At 40.2% G+C, this 20,743-nt stretch overlaps 1 protein-coding gene across 3 annotated transcripts; it reads right to left on the bottom strand.

The window, feature by feature from the left end:
* Positions 1-6: 6 nt before the first annotated feature.
* On the bottom strand, positions 7-16,806 carry LOC104909299 (glutamate receptor ionotropic, delta-2-like). Of its 3 annotated transcripts, none has more exons than XM_019614688.2 (4): positions 16,692-16,806; positions 13,048-13,149; positions 2,289-2,486; positions 7-163 (listed from the first exon to the last, which is right to left on the bottom strand). In XM_019614688.2, the coding sequence occupies exons 2-4, from the start codon at positions 13,081-13,083 to the stop codon at positions 140-142; spliced, it is 258 nt and encodes an 85-aa protein (XP_019470233.1). In that variant the 5' UTR covers positions 13,084-13,149; positions 16,692-16,806; the 3' UTR covers positions 7-139. The 3 variants fall into 3 exon arrangements, 2 of the variants coding, with proteins under 2 accessions (XP_019470233.1, XP_031409170.1); XM_031553310.1 differs by lacking the exon at positions 16,692-16,806 and adding an exon at positions 16,454-16,682; XR_004159749.1 differs by lacking the exons at positions 7-163; positions 16,692-16,806 and adding exons at positions 734-1,800; positions 16,454-16,682.
* Between the last annotated feature and the right edge of the window lie 3,937 nt (positions 16,807-20,743).

Raw genomic sequence — 20,743 nt, 5'->3', positions numbered from 1 at the left:
AGAGGGGAAGGGGACGGGGATGGGCATTGCTGGGATCCCACTGATTTTTTATTAGATGGGGCTGGCTCAGGGCAGCTGTTTGGCTTCTTGAGTCCAAGGACATCCTGCTTCCAGTGATGGGAAGGTGACTAGAATGGGGCTATTTCTTCCAACCCTGGTCCTGCTGGGGATAAAAAGGAGCACAAGAAAATTTCAGGATGTATGCAGTTTCAACTCTTGACTCGTGTTGCAGGGCCTCTTTGAGCAAGGATGAACACAAATGTGCAAGCAGCTCTAGCAGCATTTGGACTGTGAATCCAGGCATGTGAGTCCCCCTGAGCTTGGAGTACACTAATGGTGAGTGCTGCAGTTCCTCCTGCTCGTAGTAGTAGGGGTGACTGCCTCCCCAGCCCTGCTGCTGGGGCTGAGAGGCAATATAAAGGTCAGCTAAGAGGATAGTAATGTGTGAAATTAACTGTACTACTTGTAATTTTCATCTCCTTCTCTTGCAGGATCTACTGAAATTTGTGGGTGTTGGCAGGAGTTGGAGTACAGAGCACTGGATGCTGGAGCTGCCTGCACCATTGTGTCTTGGTGCAGGGGCTCCCGTCCTGGCAGCCCTGCAAACTGAGGTAAGTTCTGTTCTTGTGTCCTCTGTCTGTGCTGTTCTTGGGATGGTGTTTATGGCTGAGGGCCTGTGTTCCTGGAGGATGGTGGTGGTTTCTTTATTACAGTAAGAGTTGAAATGCGGGGCTCCGTCAGTTCTTCTTTGCTGGTGTTGAGGGTAGTGGTGCCTTTGTTTCTGGAGTATGGTGCTGAAGGGTGTTTTATTTTTTATTTCAGGTTTACGCGTGGTTTGTGTTCCAGAGGAAAGTGACCAGTACTATCTTAATCCATCTTTTTGGGAGATGCGCTGAAGGATGCAATTTGCTTTTGGAGTGGGACTGAGAAGGTGGTAGAGTGCTACTGTCTGGGTTGCATTCTGGTTTGGATTTTGTTTGGGTGCTGGATACTGGGATTTGTACTATCTCAAACAGAATTTTTTTTTAGGGGAGGAAGGCAGGTTTTGTTGTACTTGTGAGTGGCCCTTTATTGGTACCCTTTCTTTGGGATGTGAGGGAGGAGCCTGGTAGGGTGAAGCTCCCCCTGAGTGGTGGCATGTGTGAGGAGGCCTCCAGAGATGGAGGTGCTCCCCCCCTGAGTGTCTGTTGGGAAGGAGCCCTCCATCTCTGGACGGAACCCCCCCCCCCCCCGAGTGGGGGTGTGGTGGTAGGAAGCCCTCCAGAGATGAGAATGTCATCTGGAGTGTAGCTGCTGCTGGGCTTGGGCAAGTCTTCCTTGCAGAGTGGTGCTCCTTCCTGGCTGCTGAGGAGAGCCTAGCTCTTTTCTGGGCCTGACCAGCTAGAAAGATGGAAGAATTCTTCCCTGGGTGGGCTGGGAGAAGAGCATGCGCATCCGGTTTGAGGAAGGTTTTGAGCTTTATCTGCTTCTGTGTAACTTAGTGATATCTTCATTGTGAGGCACTCAAAGCTTGCAGGTTCCATCTCTGGTCTGATTGAAGCTCTGTGATCTCTAATAGCAGCTGCTCATGTATGCTTCAGGTAGGGAGGCTGCCATGTGATAACTAGTACTAAGTGAGGTCTGCCTTTCCTCCTTAGCTGGGGCATGTTGAAAATGCTTGATCACCATGTTTGATGTTGATGCACCATGTTTGAAGAAGGTTCCCGGAGGAATGGCATCTCTGGACAGGCTCCAGTGGAGTTTAACAGTATCATTTGTATTCCCATGTAGCTATCCTCTGCTGGAGTGCATCTAAGAAAGCTGGAGGGTGTGGAATGCTGGCTAGGGCTTGGCTTAAAACTCAATGAATAATTTTTAACAAGATTGAGAACATAATACTTTTGATTCCTATATCTATATAAAGTATGGTGCAAAAATGTCTTGCATTTGTATTCAGTGGTTTTCTAAGTGCTAATTAATATTTATGTAATGTATTGCTAATTGCAATGTGAACTTTCCTTAGAACAACTTCCTCCACTCACCTGTGGCAGGAATTAGGGAGCTGTGCACCCCATTTTTTGGCTGCATTCAGATTTCATGCTGCTATACTTAGAGGGAAAAAAATATGGCCTGCTGCCACCAAGGTAGGCCTTTCTTTATTGCCTGGTGCACTAGCAGATGCTGTTATCACAAATAATAAACAAATGTAACCAAGGATTCATTAATTAAGGTTACCAGGTGATGAGAACATAAACTTAAGTAATAAATTCTGTATTAAGTGACATTATTAAATGTATTAACAACCTTACCTTAAATACTAGTTCTCCTATCAGTCCATTCCATGACCCATCATCCTGAGGACTCCCGTACTTGTGATCTGGAGCAACATAAATTTCATACTTAAAGCCAAGGTAATTGGCCAAAGCTTCCAGGACATCTATTGAGAAGCCTTGATACTTCTTTGGTTTTCCCAGAACGTTCTCAGACACCATGACAAAGGGCTCTTCCTAAACAGAAAACAAATGGAGTGACTCGTTAGTGAAACAAGGGCTCACCCACTGAGGTGCCTTTCTTTCTTAAAGGAGCAAGTAAGTATATACAACATTTTCCACTAAATGAGTACTGGGGTACCTCTGGCATCCTGTAAAATGATGTTTTTGGCTTTTACTTCAATATAACTACCTCAAACTCCTGGTAAGAAACTCTAATCTATGACACTTTTTAAGTAAATCCCTTATGACATTATAACATAGCTGCTTTTTCAGCAATGCCTTCTGTCTGCACTTATGCTCAGCATGACAGACGTACGCTCATATGTCTGTCCGTAAATATGAAGGATTCTGCCATACTGCTGCTTCCCACCAACTGGGTAAACACTGTATCTGGCAAATGTGACTATTAATTTGTGCCGTAAGGAATAAAAACAGAGCAAAATGCTCCAAGCTGCAGCAACAGACATTATCTCTCCAGTATTTCTCTTGTACCTCTACTATGTTGCACATGTTACTATACACTGAATGACTTGCTGCTTTTTAACTCCAGGCATACATTTGTTTAGCTTGGGGAGAATCAGGCAGGAGCGCTTATGTCTCAGTCTCTAGCCATAACTCCACAGGTGATTTTGTCACTTATAACAGTACTCTTACTTTCTTAGTGTGCCACAACTAAGAATGAAGAAAAGTTGGGGAGAGGTACTTGGAATGAGAAAGGGTCATTCTTAAACGCCTGAATTAACAGTCATAGGAATAGCTACATGGGTGAATGTTGCCACTGAAACCAATGAGCAACCAGACTGTAGTGGCAGCGTACGCTCTTTGGTCTGCAGACAAAGCAAAAAAACAACAAACAAACAAACAAAAAACAACAAATAAGTAGCCCAGAACGCTAGAGACAAGATTAAGGCAGTGTGACGTAAAAGGGAGGTGTGGACTAAGGTAAAATGACATCAGATTTCAAGCACTCAAACTCTTTTTTTGACATTATAGCTATAAAATTCTTAAAGAAAGCAGCAACATCTCCTGCTCTAGTGTAAGAGCATGAAATGAAATGTGTTATGACTGGTGTACTTTTAGAACAAGCTCCCTTCTTATGGGTTGAGCCACAATACACTTCTGTTATACTCACTTAAAGGAGTTGATGCTTTTTTCTGATGATAAAAAATGATGGAAAAAAAAGTACATTCTTTAAAAATCAAAAAGCTAAAGCAAAATAAACTGTTGGAGATTATTTTCTCCAGCTCATCTGAAACCTCTTTTGCCCTTACTGTGGTGAGATGAACTTCCTAGCTGGGAAGCTGTACACAAATTAAGTTAGTGAATACAAATCTATTGTCTATTCAGATGAGAGAAATTGGTCTCTGCTGGGATTTACCGAAACCATCAGGACTCAGCTCAACCCTCAGATGGATGGCCTTACGTGCTTGTACTATGTTTGGAGGATGGTTTCAAAATTAGTTTATTTTAGGGATAGTTAGAACTCATAAAGCATGTGAAAATGACTCGTAATTTCTGAATGCGTTCTGATGTATTACTTTAATTTTGACAGTCTGTATTCATTAACTGGAACTCTATGTTCATTACTTCTTGGCTAGCAAAAGTCAGTAGCGAGAGGTGGAAAAAACAAAGTAAGAAATGAAGCTCAGGTGTGAGTGAGACTGTCCATTTAGGGGCAACGAACATAAAATGACTCACTATGACCAAGCACAGCTCTGTAGACACAAGAAGATGCGCTGAAGACTCAAGAACTTCTATTACTTGCAAATGCTAAGAAACTGCTCTCAAAAGTGAAATTCAGTCTAATTACTGGATCTCTCAGTCCCTTTCCAGTGGCTACCGGATGACCAAGCAGAGCAGTTAGAACTTACAAGAAGTGATACCAAGCCTGACTTTGACTTAGAAGCCACAACTAAAATATTTTCAGTCACAGGATGCTTTTGTCTTCTTATCGTCATAATTACTTTTTCTCAACTCATAAAAGAATAATCCCCTACTTTTAATTATTAGCTATTTGGCATTTCTTACCCCAAAAGATTTCAATGAAATAAGCAGCCCCAAATACTTAATTCCTTCAGCAGCTTTACTGACCGCTGTTTTGGGGATTGTATTTGGCTAGGAGTAGCGCAGCAGCTTGGTATTTTTAATTGAACAGCAACGTACATTACTTCGCATTAGAATCAATGACCAACATTTAATTGAAACATTTACTTCTCTCATTACAAAAATACTCCCACTAGCAATGGTTATAAAAGTCGCTGAAAAACATAGTACAATCTCCAGCCCTTAATAACATTAAAACAAAGATGAAGGTTTCAAATCTAGTGTAATTAAAGTATTATTTTCATTCAGTATCCCATTTTGCCAATGGCCTTAGTCACAATATTGGCAATAAATGCACCATTCTTGGATCCTCTGCTTTTCAAAAAAAAAAAAAAACCTAGAAAAATCAGTTGGACTAAGAGAGAAGCCCCTTTGTCTACAACTGAAACCTAGTTTGCATCCTAGAAGCTGAAGACGATGTTAGATGAAGGCCATTTAAAATTCAGCCTTCGCTTCCCCTTGTCTTTACCCGCAGACTTAGCATCACTTCCTTCAATGGCAGTTTTATCATGATCTTTGATGAGACACGAGTTCATTCCATCTGGCAAATAAACAGCACATTAAACGTGCCTTTTTCTTTTCCCCTAAATTCAGACTGTGGATTCTGTATTTATATCACTACTGGGACTAGACAAACTTTAAAACGTTAGCTACTTCGCCCTCTCTCCAGTATCTCCTATCGCTTTGCAACAGGACTAAGGTTTCTTTCAAAGCCATCGATAGCAATGGTCTGTCAGGATGCAGCCAAACTCTGCGTATTGATTTTAATTCCAAATAACTTAATGCACCTAGTAGCTCTTTCTGAACCATTACAATTATATGATAGGAATATGGATTGAGGCTAGAATCGATTGGAGTGTTTTAGAGTATGTCCAACATCACAATGCCAGTGTTAACGCAACTAGCTAGATACATGAATTGGCAAAAGTGTAGTATAGGTGTATTAACCAGCTGGGAGCTACATTACACTTCTCCCTGCGGCTATATGAGAGCTTCTGTCTATAATACATTCCAGGAATAGTTCACAACATTGGGCTGTCATACAGTTCACCCCCTTTTCTGTCTCACATAGAATGCCTGGCTAATTGCAATCACCACGAGAACCTCTTCCTGCTTAAAAGCCAAATTCTCCAGCATTCCGTGACCTACAAGAATTGCCCCGGAACACCAACATACCCAGTGAAACGGATGGGTGAAGGTCAATGAAAAGGAAGGTAAGTTCTAAAGAGCCTTGAAGGTAGTCCAAGACATACAGATAAATTAGGCTAGCCCTACCATGCTGCTCCTATCTTGCTGTCAAACTGTCATCTTGGCTGGGCCCCAAAGAGTTTAATTTCCTTGCAACATGCCTCATCTAGAGTACAGCACCTACTACTTCATAAAAACAAATTTCAAATATTCATTAAAAAATAAAAGGAGCTGCTTTCTCCAGCAGTCCCTGAAATGCAGATGGAAAACAGTAGGCACGTACAGCATGAATAACTGCATCGTTTATGACCTACCTGTTTTAATTTAAGCTAGGTAGCTCTAACAGACACAAACTAGCCATTGAACAGTACCTTTGCCCAGTCACATACCAGGTTCTGTTTGAAGCTTGCACAGGCATGGTAGAAGGAAGAGGAATGGACAGGTTCTGCTTTCATCAAGGGATACTAGTTTCTGTCACTAGATTAATTAGTCACTGTAATTATGAATATTTTCACAAAACCCCACTGAAGTACACTGCCACATATCATGATAATGAAAAATGCGCAGAGCGATCAAGTCGTTTTCAAACTGAAAGCCAAAACCATGTGCAGAAGGCTGGAGATGGGAAAATCAAACGGGAGGATTTTTGGGACCGGTCTATACCAATTTGAAATCTCTGGCAAGGCAAGGGATACCTAATCAAAGCAGACCGCCCAGATGATTGTTTGTGTGCTAATCACAATGCTTACATATCAACACTGATCGATTAAAAGGGAGTGGCTGAAACGGTACCTGTTCCCCATTTCTCCGTGGTAAAGAAACTCTAAACAGATCTGGCAAAGCCTCTGAAGAGAGATGGGCAGGGCAGATGTCTGAGGGCGGGAGGCACTTTAGCAATCTTATTTTCTTTTGTCTCTGTTTGTGGGAAAGTAATGCACAAATACCACTCCTTTTCTCTGCCTCGTTGCATGAGTGGTGCTGCTTTCACTGCAATCCTATTAAGACACTCAGTGTTCTGATTTAGCACCCAACTATATTAAATACACTGAACTGCCATCTAGAGAGGGCATGCTGTTTGCAGAGAGGAGGAGTAGCATTACTTTTAGTGGTAGGAAATGCAGTAGTTGTTCTGAGAGCTACATTCGCTTTACATGGGAAAGCATTTGCTCTAACTACTGAGTTTGCTCATTCTAAAAAATATTGCAGAAACTTAAGCAACCAAAGAGCAATTGATTCCATTTGTTAAGATATAACAATATTTTGGAGGAAAAAAAGAAACACGAAAACAAGCAGATGTGGTCAGCACACCTACAAAGACTTTTTTTTCCTTAATCTTTCTTAAATTAACAATGAGCACACTAACCCTTGTAATACTAAACAACAGTTTGTTTGTTTTTTAATAAAAAAGGGTCAAAATTTCTGTTTCAGTAAATGTTGAGCTGAAGTCTGACCTTAGCTTCACAAATTGGAAATCTGCCCCGCGCAAAGACGTATTGGTAACAACAGACTTTTCCAAGAGAGCAAGCCAGTCTCATTAGTAATACAGAATGATTGCTTTTGAGTCACAAACCTAGAGTCCCTATGAAAAATAGTAAATAGTTTCATTCATTTACTGATGATATGAACACATCTACCGCTGTTGCCATAATTAACTATCATTTCACTTTATGTTTTTCATCATGTCTTTGTTTATGAAAGAACCATTTATTTTCCAACTTTCTTTCGCAGGTGATATGGGTAATAAAAAGGAAGAAAAATCACAAGGCAGGGGGAAGTGTTGCTGACTAGAAAATTATACATTTTTTATAACTAGCAATGACATAATCTAAAACTGGAGATCATTTTGAAAAACTTGAATTATAGCACAAGGGATATATCAAACACATTACCGAGTTAGAACATCTAGAGATTTTAAAAAAGACTCTACGAAAACTACGTTACATACTACTTTTGACCATTTATGCCTGTGAGTTTGAATGGCAGAAAGAAAGATTTATCCGTTGCCAATACAAAAGTAAAATATCTTCCCCTAAAACATAAATACTATTGCTGATGAAGGTGGTCAAGTAATAATTCTTAACATTCACTACAATGCAACAGTCCTCCATTGCTTCTCACTTTCTGTTCCTCTGATTATGCATTCACTGTCTTATTTCATCTCTTTCATGCCTTTCTTTTTTCTTATCATTCTGAAAGCTACTACAGCGTCCTTTAAAGAAATTTTGTCACCTTGTTATAAGCGGAGTTGGAGGTCAACTCCCAAAGACAGCCTCAGCTTTTGGAACTAGGACCCAGCCTTATATGTCACTTTTCTCTGTCCGAGTGGGAAGTTCAGTAGACAAGGGACTAAAGATGCAGTCCTCCTGCCAGCTCACGTCCGTAAAGATACTGTTCACTTCCCAGTTTGTTTCTTACTTAATCTTGTTCACAGACAGTCATGAGCTTAATGCCAATGTTTGAGAATTAACCTAGTCCACATATGAGAACGTTTTCCCAAGTATCGCTGACGCATTTATATCCTACGTTTTGATACGCTTCTACCAGCCCTCTCATTTCCCACAGTGCCTGCATGGAGTCAAGGGTCACCAACCTGCCTCTAACCCATCTAGCTCTCTGCGAGCAACGCGAGTAGTAGCAAGCAAGAGATCGTACGTGCAGAGATATGACAAAGGATACCTCAGCATCGCTTGCCGTCATAATTTCCCCCCTCCCACCCGCATTTCAGATTAATCTGGAAATGAAAATACATCCCTCTGTTTTGTTACCATATCTTCATTTTACAAAATCTCATAAATAATTTTTCACAGCTCTAGCAGAAAAGGCACTGTACCTCTATACTTTTCAGCAAGTTGTTAATTCTTTAAAACACACAATTTAAAACTTGTGCTTTTTCAAACAGCCAGAGCTTGTTTTGGAAACGTGATTTTGTGAAAACCTGCTGGCCTATTCATTGCCAAACAGGCCAAATCTCATTTTGTTGCCAATGGCTTAACATTCATATGAATAATTCATTAACTGCCACAGTGACTAAAACAATGTTAGGAGAATATTTATTGTATTCTAGATTCCTTTCGATAAAACCCAACATCTGAAAATGGATATCTGGCTACATTTGTACTTACAAAATTGTTCATTCAGAACACTTTATATTGGGTATGAGTTATTATTCTGACCTTTCACCAAACTCCATTTCTGAATCTCAGAATACTTTACTGAAATTCACTACCAAGTCGCTTGAACTTAGAAGTAGCTTGTCAAACAAAGTTCAAACTTCGGTTGCATGTGGGCAGCCAGTCCAAGGCAGAGGAAAATGATCAAACAAAATTAACCTATTCAACAAGTACAGAAAGGTGCTAACCCAAGTCAAATGTAAGAAAACATGTAAGAACTGCGTATATGCAGGCAATATTACAGTTCTCCTCAGAATAAAACACAAAGAACCGTTTCCTATTCCTGCTTAAAGAAAAGTGAGAATTCATTAATAAATCATTTAATTTTAACATAAATATATCGACTGAAGAACTCAAAAAAAGGATGGAAAAGGAAGGAAGGATGAAAACAAACTCACTGCTAAGGTAAAGTCAGAGGGTGAAATTCCTTCTCTACCCAAATCAAAGGGAAAAATCCATGCATTTTTTTATTTCACATTAAATAGAAAACTCCACTTTAGTCCTTCAGGGCAGTCGTGAACCCAGAAGAAAACTGTGCTTTCATCTATTACTAGGGCTTTGATTTGTGTCAAATACATACGTTGCTTCAAAAATAACACATCCTATTTTTATGTTCATGGAAGCTGCAGCAGATACAAAGAGCACAAGAACACCATTTGATAGAGCAAATCCCCAGCTACAAAAAACACTACTTTCCAACACAGTCACCACCATTAGCTATGCATTTTCGCCAGCGATAACAAGAGCCGGTGTGCTCCACTCAGAAAAAATCTGCACCAGTGGAGAGACTCCCTGTTTCTGTCACTGTTGCTGAAATGCACCACCCATCGCCTCACTGTGCTCAAATGCACTGTCCGTAAGTGTTCAGCAAGCATCAAAGAATGTCAGTGGGTGCTATTTTTTCAGTGGGAAGCTATCTGTTGACACACTTTTGCTTCATACGCACTTCTGTGTCAAACACTATTTTGTCACACTGCCCCTCTGCTGCCATCTGTTGCTTGGCAACAAAATATAAAGGAATATTGGCAGGAAGGTTCAATCTCCACTCCATACCAGCAACATCCATATCTTGCATTGTGCATCAACGTAATAAAATAGGAGGCATTACTTTTGAGCAGCCCTCTCAGTTCCTGAGAACTGACTTCAAAGAAACTAACATTTGAAAAAACTAGAACTTGAAAGTTATAGTTTGCTATTTCATAAAATAAATTGACTTAAAAGCAATTTTCCTTTGATAGTTGCTCTAAAATAAACAGATATTACTGACATTCCTGTTTGTGTCTTTGGTGACCAGATTTTTCTAAGATGCAATGGAATACCAAAAAATTGAGGGACTACAAGCCTAATTTTCAAAACAGAAAAAAACAACTGTGAATACATTGCTTGTACGATTTTGATTCATTTCCTCAGTGTCATGTCATCCTTACTAGGACTTGACTCAACTCCAAATACAATACCAATTTTTTAACTCTACTCCAGTAAAAGTAACGTAATTGCTTCATTGTGATAAGCTCTGTGAATAAAGATGGGAACTGAGCTAAATTTAGTAACACGTAAAGGCTATAGACATTTATCCTAAAGCAACATTTATGCATGAAGTAATGATATGCTAATGACGGGTGCGTCTTAATTCTCAAATCAAAACAAGATTTACACGCTAGCATATCTCCATGAGTAACCCTTACTCACTTGTTTTAAGAGCAGTAAGAGAAACTGCTGTAGAGTAAGCACCCTAAATAATGCTCTAGTGCTCACCGGGGGTGGCGGTAACACCTGGGGGCATCCAAAGATTGGAGGAGTCTAGAAATAATTGGTGCACAGTTAACACGCTCCTTGCTTCTCATCTTTACTGAATAAAACTCAGTGAACCTCAGCTTCTAGTGTGTTTCACAGAAGATTTTGTCTAGATAGCACTTAGTGACCATGCACAGCTTCACAGTTTAAAACAACCGTTTCTATTATGAAGCCGGTATGAGTCATTCCCATCTTCCTCCTATACTGCCTTAATTGCACACTCTACGTAAAAGATGAGTCAGTTTGAAAAACAAAAACTTAGAGGATTTTAGCAGAGTAGAATTCAAAGTAATAGTGTTTTCATTAGCGGTGCTTTTAAACTGTCAACAAAACCAAAGCAGAAACGTGATCGCGTCATGTGAGGAGAGGAGCCTGAACCAGCGCATGACACGTGCTGAACTTCACGCATCTGCCTTTTGTCTTTTTTGTTAGCTTAGAATAGAATAGAATCGAATCATAAGGTTGGAAATGACCTATAAGATCATCTAGTCCAGCCGTCTTCTCATTACTACTGCTACCACAAGCTACTAAACCATATCTCGCAGCTTGTCGTCCAGACGCCTCTTAAACACTACCAGGGACGGTGACTCCATCACCTCCGTGGGCAGGCCATTTCAGTGCCTGACCACTCTCTGAGAGAAAAAGTTTTTCCTCGTGTCTAACCTAAACCTCCTCTGATATAACTTGCGACCACTTCCCCTGGTCCTGTCCGTTGCCTGGGAGAAGAGGTCAAACCCCTCTTCACCCCAACCTCCCTTCAGGAAGTTGTAGGGTGCAATGAGGTCTCCCCTGAGCCTCCTCTTCTCCAGACTAAACAATCCCAGCTCCATCAGCCATTCCTCAAAAGACTTGTGCTCCAGACCCCTCACCAGTTTTGTTGCCATTCTCTGGACACGCTCCAGGGCCTCAACGTCTTTCCTGTAGTGAGGGGCCCAAAACTGAACACAATACTCAAGGTGCATCCTACACAGTGCTGACTAGAGGGGACGATCACCTCCCTGCTCCTGCTGGCCACACTATTTCTAATGCAGGCCAGGATGCCGTTGGACCTCTTGGCCACCAGGGCACACTGTCAGCTCATGTTCAGCTGAGCATCAAACAACATCCCCAGGTCTCTTTCTTCTTCACAATCATCCAGCCACTCATCCCCAAGCCTATAATGCTGCTTGGGGTTATTGCAGCCAAAGCGCAGGACCCGACACTTGGCCTTGTTGAGCCTCATCCATTAATCTCAGCCCAGTGATCCAACTTATCTAGATCCCTCTGTAGGGCCTCTCTACCTTCAGGCAAATCCACACCACCTCCCAACTTGGTGTCATCTGCAAACTTACTGTGGGTGCACTCAATCCCCTCATCTAGGTCGTCAATAAATACATTAAACAAGATGGGTCCCAGTACCAACCCCTGGGGGACACCACTCGTAATGGGTCGCCAGCTGGACTTAACTCCATTAACCACTACCCATTGCGCTTGGCCCTCTAGCCAGTTCCTTATCCAAAGGTGTGTACATCTGTCCAGACCACGGGCAGCCAGTTTCCCAAGAAGAAGCCTGTGAGAGATCATGTCAGAGGCTTTGCTGAAGTCTAGGTAGACTACATCAACAGCCTTTCTCTCTCTATCAGTCTGGTCACCCAGTCATAGAAGGAGATGAGGTTGGTCAAGCACGACCTGCCCTTCATGAACCCATGCTGGCTGGGCCTGATCCCCTGGACACCATGCACGTGCCGTGCGATCTCACCCGAGATGATTTGCTCCATTACTTTCCCCAGTATCGAGGTCAGGCTAACAGGCCTATAGTTCCCCGAATCCTCCTTACGGCCCTTCTTGAAGATGGGAGTCACATCAACAAGCCTCCAATCCTCTGGGACCTCTCCAGTTAACCAGGAGCGCAACAATTTGTGTCGGACTGTACTCAGTTTGGCATGGCAACAGTAAAGCCACCAGTAGCTACACATGAGTTAGGGAACTTAAGCTAACAGAGCATTTTATGTTACTTCATCAGTTCATATGGTTGCATTATCTACTTTAGAACGCGCCCATGGAAGATAAATGGGTTACAGTAAATTTGGTTCACCTGCTGAATTGAAATTTACTTGATTTTTTTTTTTTTTAATTACTTTTAAAAAACTTGGGTGGAAATCATTCCCTAGCACTAGTATTGATATGCAGAAGTTAGGCGCCTCTTTGTTGAAAATGTTCTCAATAAAAATGGGTAAAATGTTGTACCTAATATAAATCCTTCTAAATTACCCCCTGATAAGATGACAAGGAAAAAAAGTATATATTCCTTTTAGTGCAAAATGAAGAAGATCACTGCTTACCAGCACAGTCACCACTCGCAGAACCACTCCTCGCATGTTGTTTTCCAATTTCCTGTCTGTTAGGGACCCGTTCAGACCAGTGATGGGATTCCAGCAGCCGAGCTAAAAGAGAAGGCAGAGGTTATTTCCTCGTTGCCCATAAAACCATTCATTCCTCTTAGGCACCTTCAAGCAGAAGTGTAGGAAATATACAGAGTTCCTTCTAGAACCAATGGGACGGAAAGTCGGATAAGAGTTTACGCATGAATTTATCTCTAAACTCCAAATGAAGCAATTAGGGATATCAGTTTGTGCCTTTAAATACCAGAACCTAATGGATGGCAGAATCCAGCATTTGGAGGGATATGTATTGCTTTTGAAGCGCTTGGGGAGGATTTATTGTGTGGAGGAGTATTAATAGAAAATATTTGAAATGTGGTAAGGCTAGTAAAAAAAAAAAAAAAAAAATAGTACTTCCATCTGACTTCCACTGATACGCTAATTGGAGAAATAATAGCGACCATAATTTCAATGTGCTGTCTGCTCCAGCCTGTCATTCCTAGTGGAACTCTAACAAAAGGAATTAACTAGATTTAATTAAAACTTGTATAACTCACTGATCATGAAACAGCAGTGATTTTTAGCAAGGACAAAGATTCCATTTAAAGATGACTAAGAAAAAGATACATAGGCACACCAGAGTGCTAAGAAAGGACTCTAACAGATAGTGGAGAGGAAGGAACGCAGCCATGAGATGTTTTGTCCCGATGCTGTCGTATTTGATGGGTTTCTACGGACAGAAGCTTTAGCTCAGGGGTATCTCTAAGACTAACATCCTTCTAGTCTGAGTAGTAGATAATGAACTATAATTTATTTTCTCTGAAAGCATGACTTCACTACATTCTCACGTGAAGGCAGATGATTATTTCGAGAACAGAGAAACCAACCAACTGGCCACTCATCCGTTGGTCATGTGTACAAGCATTATCAGTTTCATTTTTAAAACTCAATGCAAAACTCATCTGGCCTCCAAAAATACCGGCATTAAATTCAAAAACCAACAGAAGAATGATAGACTTCAGTGGATCTCGGAGCCAGTTCTGCTTACTCAGTGTACCTCCTCCACATCATTCCTAGCTATTAACGGTTGTACCGAGAGATTGCTGACATTCCAGATCCTCATTCCTCCTCTGTTAGAGGTGTCCAACAGCTTCAGATGAAAAACCTAACAGCTCTAGTGTGTTACCAGTAATAGTCCACAGTGAATATACTGTATATTTATGCACCATACACTGTGTGGAACAAATCACTGCCACACTTATAAGGCAAAGCATTCCACAGTCTCCATTTTCATTTATTTAGGTATTAGAAACATGGAAAACAACTTAAGTTCAGAATAAAAGTACACAAAATTATTTCAGAGACTGTCATTCTCAGTCACATCAAGACATTAATTAGAAGTTGGTTCAAATTAGCATATCCAAATGTTTTGAAACTAATTACCATGGATACCATACAGCTCTTGCCAGACTTAAAACAGTATGAAGTTTCTAAAGAACCTTCATATCCTTTGGAGGTTAAAGTCCATTTTCAATTACATACATCAATTTGTACGTATTAATATAGTAAAGTTTTTAGCTTGGCCCTTTCTACTTTCTTAAGTAAAAAAACGCCAGCGTAACCAATTGCTACAAATTTAGCAGAGTTTTCCTTTAAGATGACACATTTCATTTTCAATTATTGTTCATCAAATTTCCAGTTCACTTGTTCCTTTATGCAGCATAGTCACGATGGAGATGAATGTGCAATGCCATGCCAGTAAAGTCGAAATTGATTTTGAGTGGGAGCTGCTTACTGTTATTAGGCAAAAATGAATCAACATTTATTGATGACAAGTTGAGCATGTCTCTGCAGCTAAAGCAAATGCTAACTTTGCTGAAACAGCAAGGGAGGGCTGGTGCAAGGCTTCCTCTACAGCTATACCTGTCTCTTTACCGTTTCTGCAAAATATCTGCTGCTACATTTATGCCCTCCTTTTGTTCTGTCTCTGAAAGTTGAAATGAGAGACTAGATTTGACAGATTTAACAGAATCTCACATTAATTCAGGTTGATCCGTGTAGAAGAATACAGACAGCTATTGAGCACAGTACCTGTCTTCTTTGTACCACATAAATTTAGCTATTTATACTGCTTTGTACTTCAGATGAAATTCCTACTACTTAAATGACAGTGTTTACTCTGCTACATTTTGATGCAAAATGATGAAGATGGATGAGCTGACAGTGAACTGCTTCATTTGCTTTCCAGTTTTCAATCTCATCCCACTTCCAAGCTTGTTATCCCTGCTACCATAATAATTAGCGAGAGTTTGCCGCTGCTTTTTCACTGGCAGAGACACAAATTTGACCTCCTTTAACAAAGGTGCTTCATTATTATAAATTTTTGCCTCTATGAATTATGTGTATGGAAGGTCCATAATTTGTAATCAATATTAATCAAAATAGCTAAAATTTATGTTATATTTCCAATTTCCGGGCACAAATTTATACATGACTTGAAATGCTAAAATCTATAATGTCTCTGAGACAGAGCTCACAGGCAGATTTTTCCCCCAGATTCCACATTCAAACACACAATTCAAATATTCTGTACTAAATCACAGAACTCTCAGGAGCATCCTTGAGCTTCCATCTTTTTTTTTTTGGCTGTGGGACATAAAGCTTTAAACTTTCTCAATTAATTGAGACAACTTGGTGGGCTGGTGTGATCACAATTGAGAACAGACACACATAGTAGTTGAAATCAGTGTACGGGTACGGATGCATTACTTGTACACACTGATGGTCATTACTTGAGATCTTACAGAGTTCTATTAGTTAAACGAACAGAAAATATAGAAGAACCAGTTAATCCAGCACTGCAGTGCAACCACCTCTGAACTCAGACTGCATGTATACAGAAACACTGCAACGGAGTAAAAAACACTCCAGAGAAGTTGCAAAGGAAATATAAAAGATTGAAAATCATTACTTGTGCAATTGGAACTGATTAACATGCCAAGACTAGTATTGCTCCTTTTTCCTTGATTTCCTTAGCTTCCTTAACAACAAACAAATAAAAAGCTTAGAAGACGTTGGTTTTACTACAAATAGTATGAGAAAACATTTTCAGTGGCAGTGGACTCCACAGAGCATTTCTAAAAAGCTACTCCATAGAGACACACGTCAGAGACAATCGGTTGTGCAAACACCATCCTCCTTGCCTGCACTACTGGTACGCTCTTCTCTAGGTTTTCACCTAGGTCCAAGTTGCTGTTGGAACTGATATTTTCTGAGTTAAGACTGCAGGAGAAGAAACATTGTTAAGAATAATCAGCTCCATTCCAAAATACAGTAAATTCAAGCAAACAGAAAAGATAGCACAAACCTCTCACGAGACAGCATTCAACTCTAAATCCCAGGTTCTGGGAAGGCTCAAAAAAAAGGATACACAGCAAAAAAATCAGACACTTTTCTGTTGTCATTGTGTGATGGGTGGATTCAGAAATTTCTAAACTTGCTAGAACACCACTTTAAACAAAATTCATGTGAAAGTATATAAACACAACTTTGCAGAGAATATACCAGATAACTCTAGTAATGCTATAAAATGACAGAAAATATACCAGTAATAGCAGAATGGCACAAAACAAAACTGAAGCAAATGAAAATGAACCCAAATATAGCAGCCACAGATGCAAAAACAGAAGGAAAAAAGCTGCTCATCTTCAGAAGTCACCTCCACTGCCAACCCTTAAATGAGGTCTGGGAAGGGGTGGATCCTGGCTCCACCCCTTCCGGTGCTGCATTAAATGCACCTGAGCTCGCCTAGGTTGGCCCTGCCTTCCCACCAGGTGCTTAGTCACTACTTTAAGCTGTGACTTAGCATCTCCGCAACAAGTCTTGTCTCATTTGGGATTTAATATATCCAAGTAACTGTGAAATCAGAAACCAAATCACAGAAGAAAAACCACAAAATACACATTTTGGTTGTTGTTGAGATACTACCAGCAAAAGTTAGAGATGCTCTTTTACCTGAGTAAAGTCCTGTTAGTTTAGTTTCCCAGCAAACACCCAACGTCCGGTCAGCTACATCTGTAAAAAGTCTGATGGCCATGGGTTAACCAGTGTTCTGCTAATTCTGGCACTGATAAAAAAACAAGGACTGGTTTTGCTCTCCACAACCATTTCCTAATGAACATGGCTAGCTGGAAGGTTGTGTTTAATTTCACTGGAGCTTAGGTAATAGTCAGCAAATAATAAGTTGTTTGAATCAATAGAAAATACTGTATTTAACAAATTGTAAAATGTATAGCAGCACTTGTAATACCTAAATTCTGTGTAAGGAAGCTATATAATTACTTTTTCCTGCATGTTCTATTGTTCTGTCTCTGGACTAGAAGGAATGACTCACCCCTAGACTCACTCTACTGTTTTCAAGATATGTTAGGAGCATGTGAGCACACAAGTTCACTTTTAAATTCAGAGCCTCAAGGAACATAACTGCAGCACTCGAAGTGTTCAGTTAGTTTTATTAGCCTATTATAGACAAGTGCAAATGACCTAAGTATGGATTTCTTTTGTCAAAGCCAAAGCACACAATCAAATAACACAGTTAATAAAATGCTTCACTTTGGAGCCTGCCCAAAATTCCTCGGCTTTTTGAAATAAAGAAATTAATGGAAATCTACCTGGTGGTAATGTGCTTTTTGTTTTCCTTCTAGCTTTTGACTTAGTATTTTCTCAAGGCTTCATGCACCCAGACTTGTGCCAGAAGTTATAACCGGATGTTTTACACCACTGACAAATATAGGGAGAAAAAAGCATAGACTACTTATCTGCTCTCGCACCATGCACTCCACTCAGGAAGCACAGCTTAGTGCTTAGGCCAAGTTTCCAGAGGAATTCTAATGGTCTAATTTTTGGAAAGCATAGTAAATCATCACATCTCAAATGTAATGAACCATTTCCTTGAGCTAGTGGTGTCATTGCAAAGTTCCCTCCCTTTTCTATGCCCTTCATCTCTAGCCTATTTGCTCTATTACTATTTTTCTTTTCATTTGAAATCTGGTGGTTTTAATCCATCATTTCCCACTACTAAGTGTCTTCTCTTTTATTTTCAGACAACACCTTTTTTCCTTCTCAGGTCCTCTGTGTGTATCCAGTACTCTCCCAGCAGCTCATAACCTGTGGTTATCTTGCTCTTTCCTGTATTGCAATTATTCCTGCAATTTCTCTGTATACTTCCAGCACATTTTATTTCTTCTTTGTTTTTCTTTCCCTTGATCTTCTCCTATGTTTACAATGACCTTTTTGGACTGGTAGAGGGACCTAGATTTTCTCTTGGGTTGGTAAAGGACCTAAGATTTTTTTTGCTTTCACTTCATCCTGCTCTGACTTATCTTTCAATCACTTTGTGTCCCTTCTTTCTCTGTAGCCCTTGAATCTCCTTTTCTCTCAGGTATTTTCCTCTCCCAGGAAACTTCCCCTCACTTCCAGCTCCTCCACTTGTGTTATGAGGGACACAGGACTTAACTAAATACATTAAAGTACGGCTTTCCTTCTCTTGCTTTCACCTTTCAAATTTTTATCGCTCCTTTTCTCCGAAATACTTATTTCACCTTTTCCTCAAAGACCCAAACAAGGATATTAAGGGATCAGATAGCAATCTCTTTCCCACTGCTTCTATATTTCGATGAAAGTCAAACACTCAAAAGAGTCTCTTCTTTGACCTCATAGATATCATCCCTTTGCTGTCTGATGGATCGACTATCAATTGCCCAGTAAAAGCTCCCCTGGAAATTCCAGTGGTGCCTGGGGATTGCCATGTCCCCACGCATTCACAGGGAGAGCATCGGTATTTCTTTTGTTTAATGGTTTAGTACTGTTGCCCATATTATGGAGAAAACACATGCTTACAAGATACTGGCATGTTCAAACGTATTTTGGATGGTAAAAGGACCTTGATGGGGAGGCAAGTTTTGCTCTCTATCTGCTGAAAATTGAGGTAAGAATGCAGTGGCTGGCACATTCTAATTTCTGGCAGCTGGAACTTTCAGTCAACAGCTGTAGTGAAGTGGTAACCACTCAGACATAATCATACGACCTGACTTGGCAGTATATTGCCCAGAAAACACAGGAGGAGACAAGAAGAATAAAAAAAATTCACTGAAGATATCAGTCATTAAATCTAACATCTACATTAACACATTGTAATTTTTTTTATTTTTTACAGTATTTTTTTGCTGTCAGGAGACAATGTTACCACCTCATTATAGTTTATTAGGTCATATAAAGTAACTTAAAATGGCATTACTACAACCTTCCTCCTCCAAATAAAGAGAAAGCATTACTCTTCCCCCAACATATGTCTTCATGCTGCCAGAGTAAAATTCATTAATATCATTGTCATAATACATGGAAAGTTTGCTCACTGACGTCTGGACTAATCCAGGGAATTGAAAATACCAATTAAATTCAGGTTTATGGGCAGTTTAAATACACTCAGTTTGATTTTCAAAAGCAAAATATAATTGCTTTCTCATTAAGGATTTTAAAAATTTATACAGAAGTCTTTTATCTAAATCATGCAAGTTCTAACTAAAGCAAAGAATAAGTAAATAGATTTATAACTGAAGTTTGTGCATTCTATGCTGATGCATCCCTACATCATTATGAAATCAAAGAGGAAAGTACTCAGTACATTAGACCATGACATACAGGACTTTGGTATTGTCGAAAAACCTGTGATCAGGCATGATTAGCAGCAAACAATGAGAAATGCTATTTTTCACTGAACTGCACGAATCTCCCTCTCTACTATAAACATCAAGATGTGTGATGCACATTTCAGCTTCTCATCAATTTCCTGATAGCATATGAACATTCAATGGACTCTCAGCCTTTCCTTCAGCTCACTAAGATGCTTTTCGGGGATTTGATTTCTCAGCAAGGGTATGACAAAGTGGAATGTATTTGCACTGTTGCAGGACTCAAAAATTCTGGGGGCAGTGCTCTGTAAATGAATTAAAATTGCAATAGCATAGGATAAACCCCGCACTATTTTACTTAGAGAGAAGTGGGTTTAGGAGCAGGTCCAATAAACCACAGAAGAGAATCCTTCACAGCAGAGCAAATTGGCCAGATCTGAACACCTTGCTTCCATAACAGAATGCTGGCTGGCACTGAGTGACTTGGATATCTCCGCTCTGCACTGCAGTCAGCTCAGTGAGCAGGCATGCGGAGAAACACCTAGGATTTTTCTGTCTGACAATGAAAAACTCCTTTTGAATTTAACTACAGAATTAGTGGTCTGGGAGTCAGTTACGAATTGTGCATGAGTTTCATTGCTCTTTCAGCTGCAAGGAAAAAGAAAAGTTCCAGCCCAGGAGCTAAATAACCCCAGCAGTACAGTCCTGTGTACTACAGAAATCTATGCTTGTATTAAAGAAAGCTGACAAAGAGTGATGTGTTTAAGTATGCGCAAGGCCCAGTGAGGGTACAGAACATCCAGACTGATCTCAGTGTTACCTCTTTAGCCCTGTTTTTGAAGTATAAAGGAGGTTATCATACCACTGCTTGCACCATGAACTCTACACCTGATTATCTTTTCATGTGAAGCAAAATGTTATGAATTGTAATTTTTTTCAGATATAACATACAGAAATCTTTTCTTTCA

Source organism: Meleagris gallopavo, chromosome 4 (genome assembly GCF_000146605.3).
Source record: "Meleagris gallopavo isolate NT-WF06-2002-E0010 breed Aviagen turkey brand Nicholas breeding stock chromosome 4, Turkey_5.1, whole genome shotgun sequence".
Classification (NCBI taxonomy): Eukaryota; Metazoa; Chordata; class Aves; order Galliformes; family Phasianidae; genus Meleagris; species Meleagris gallopavo.
This window is presented reverse-complemented; position numbering and strand designations above follow the sequence as displayed.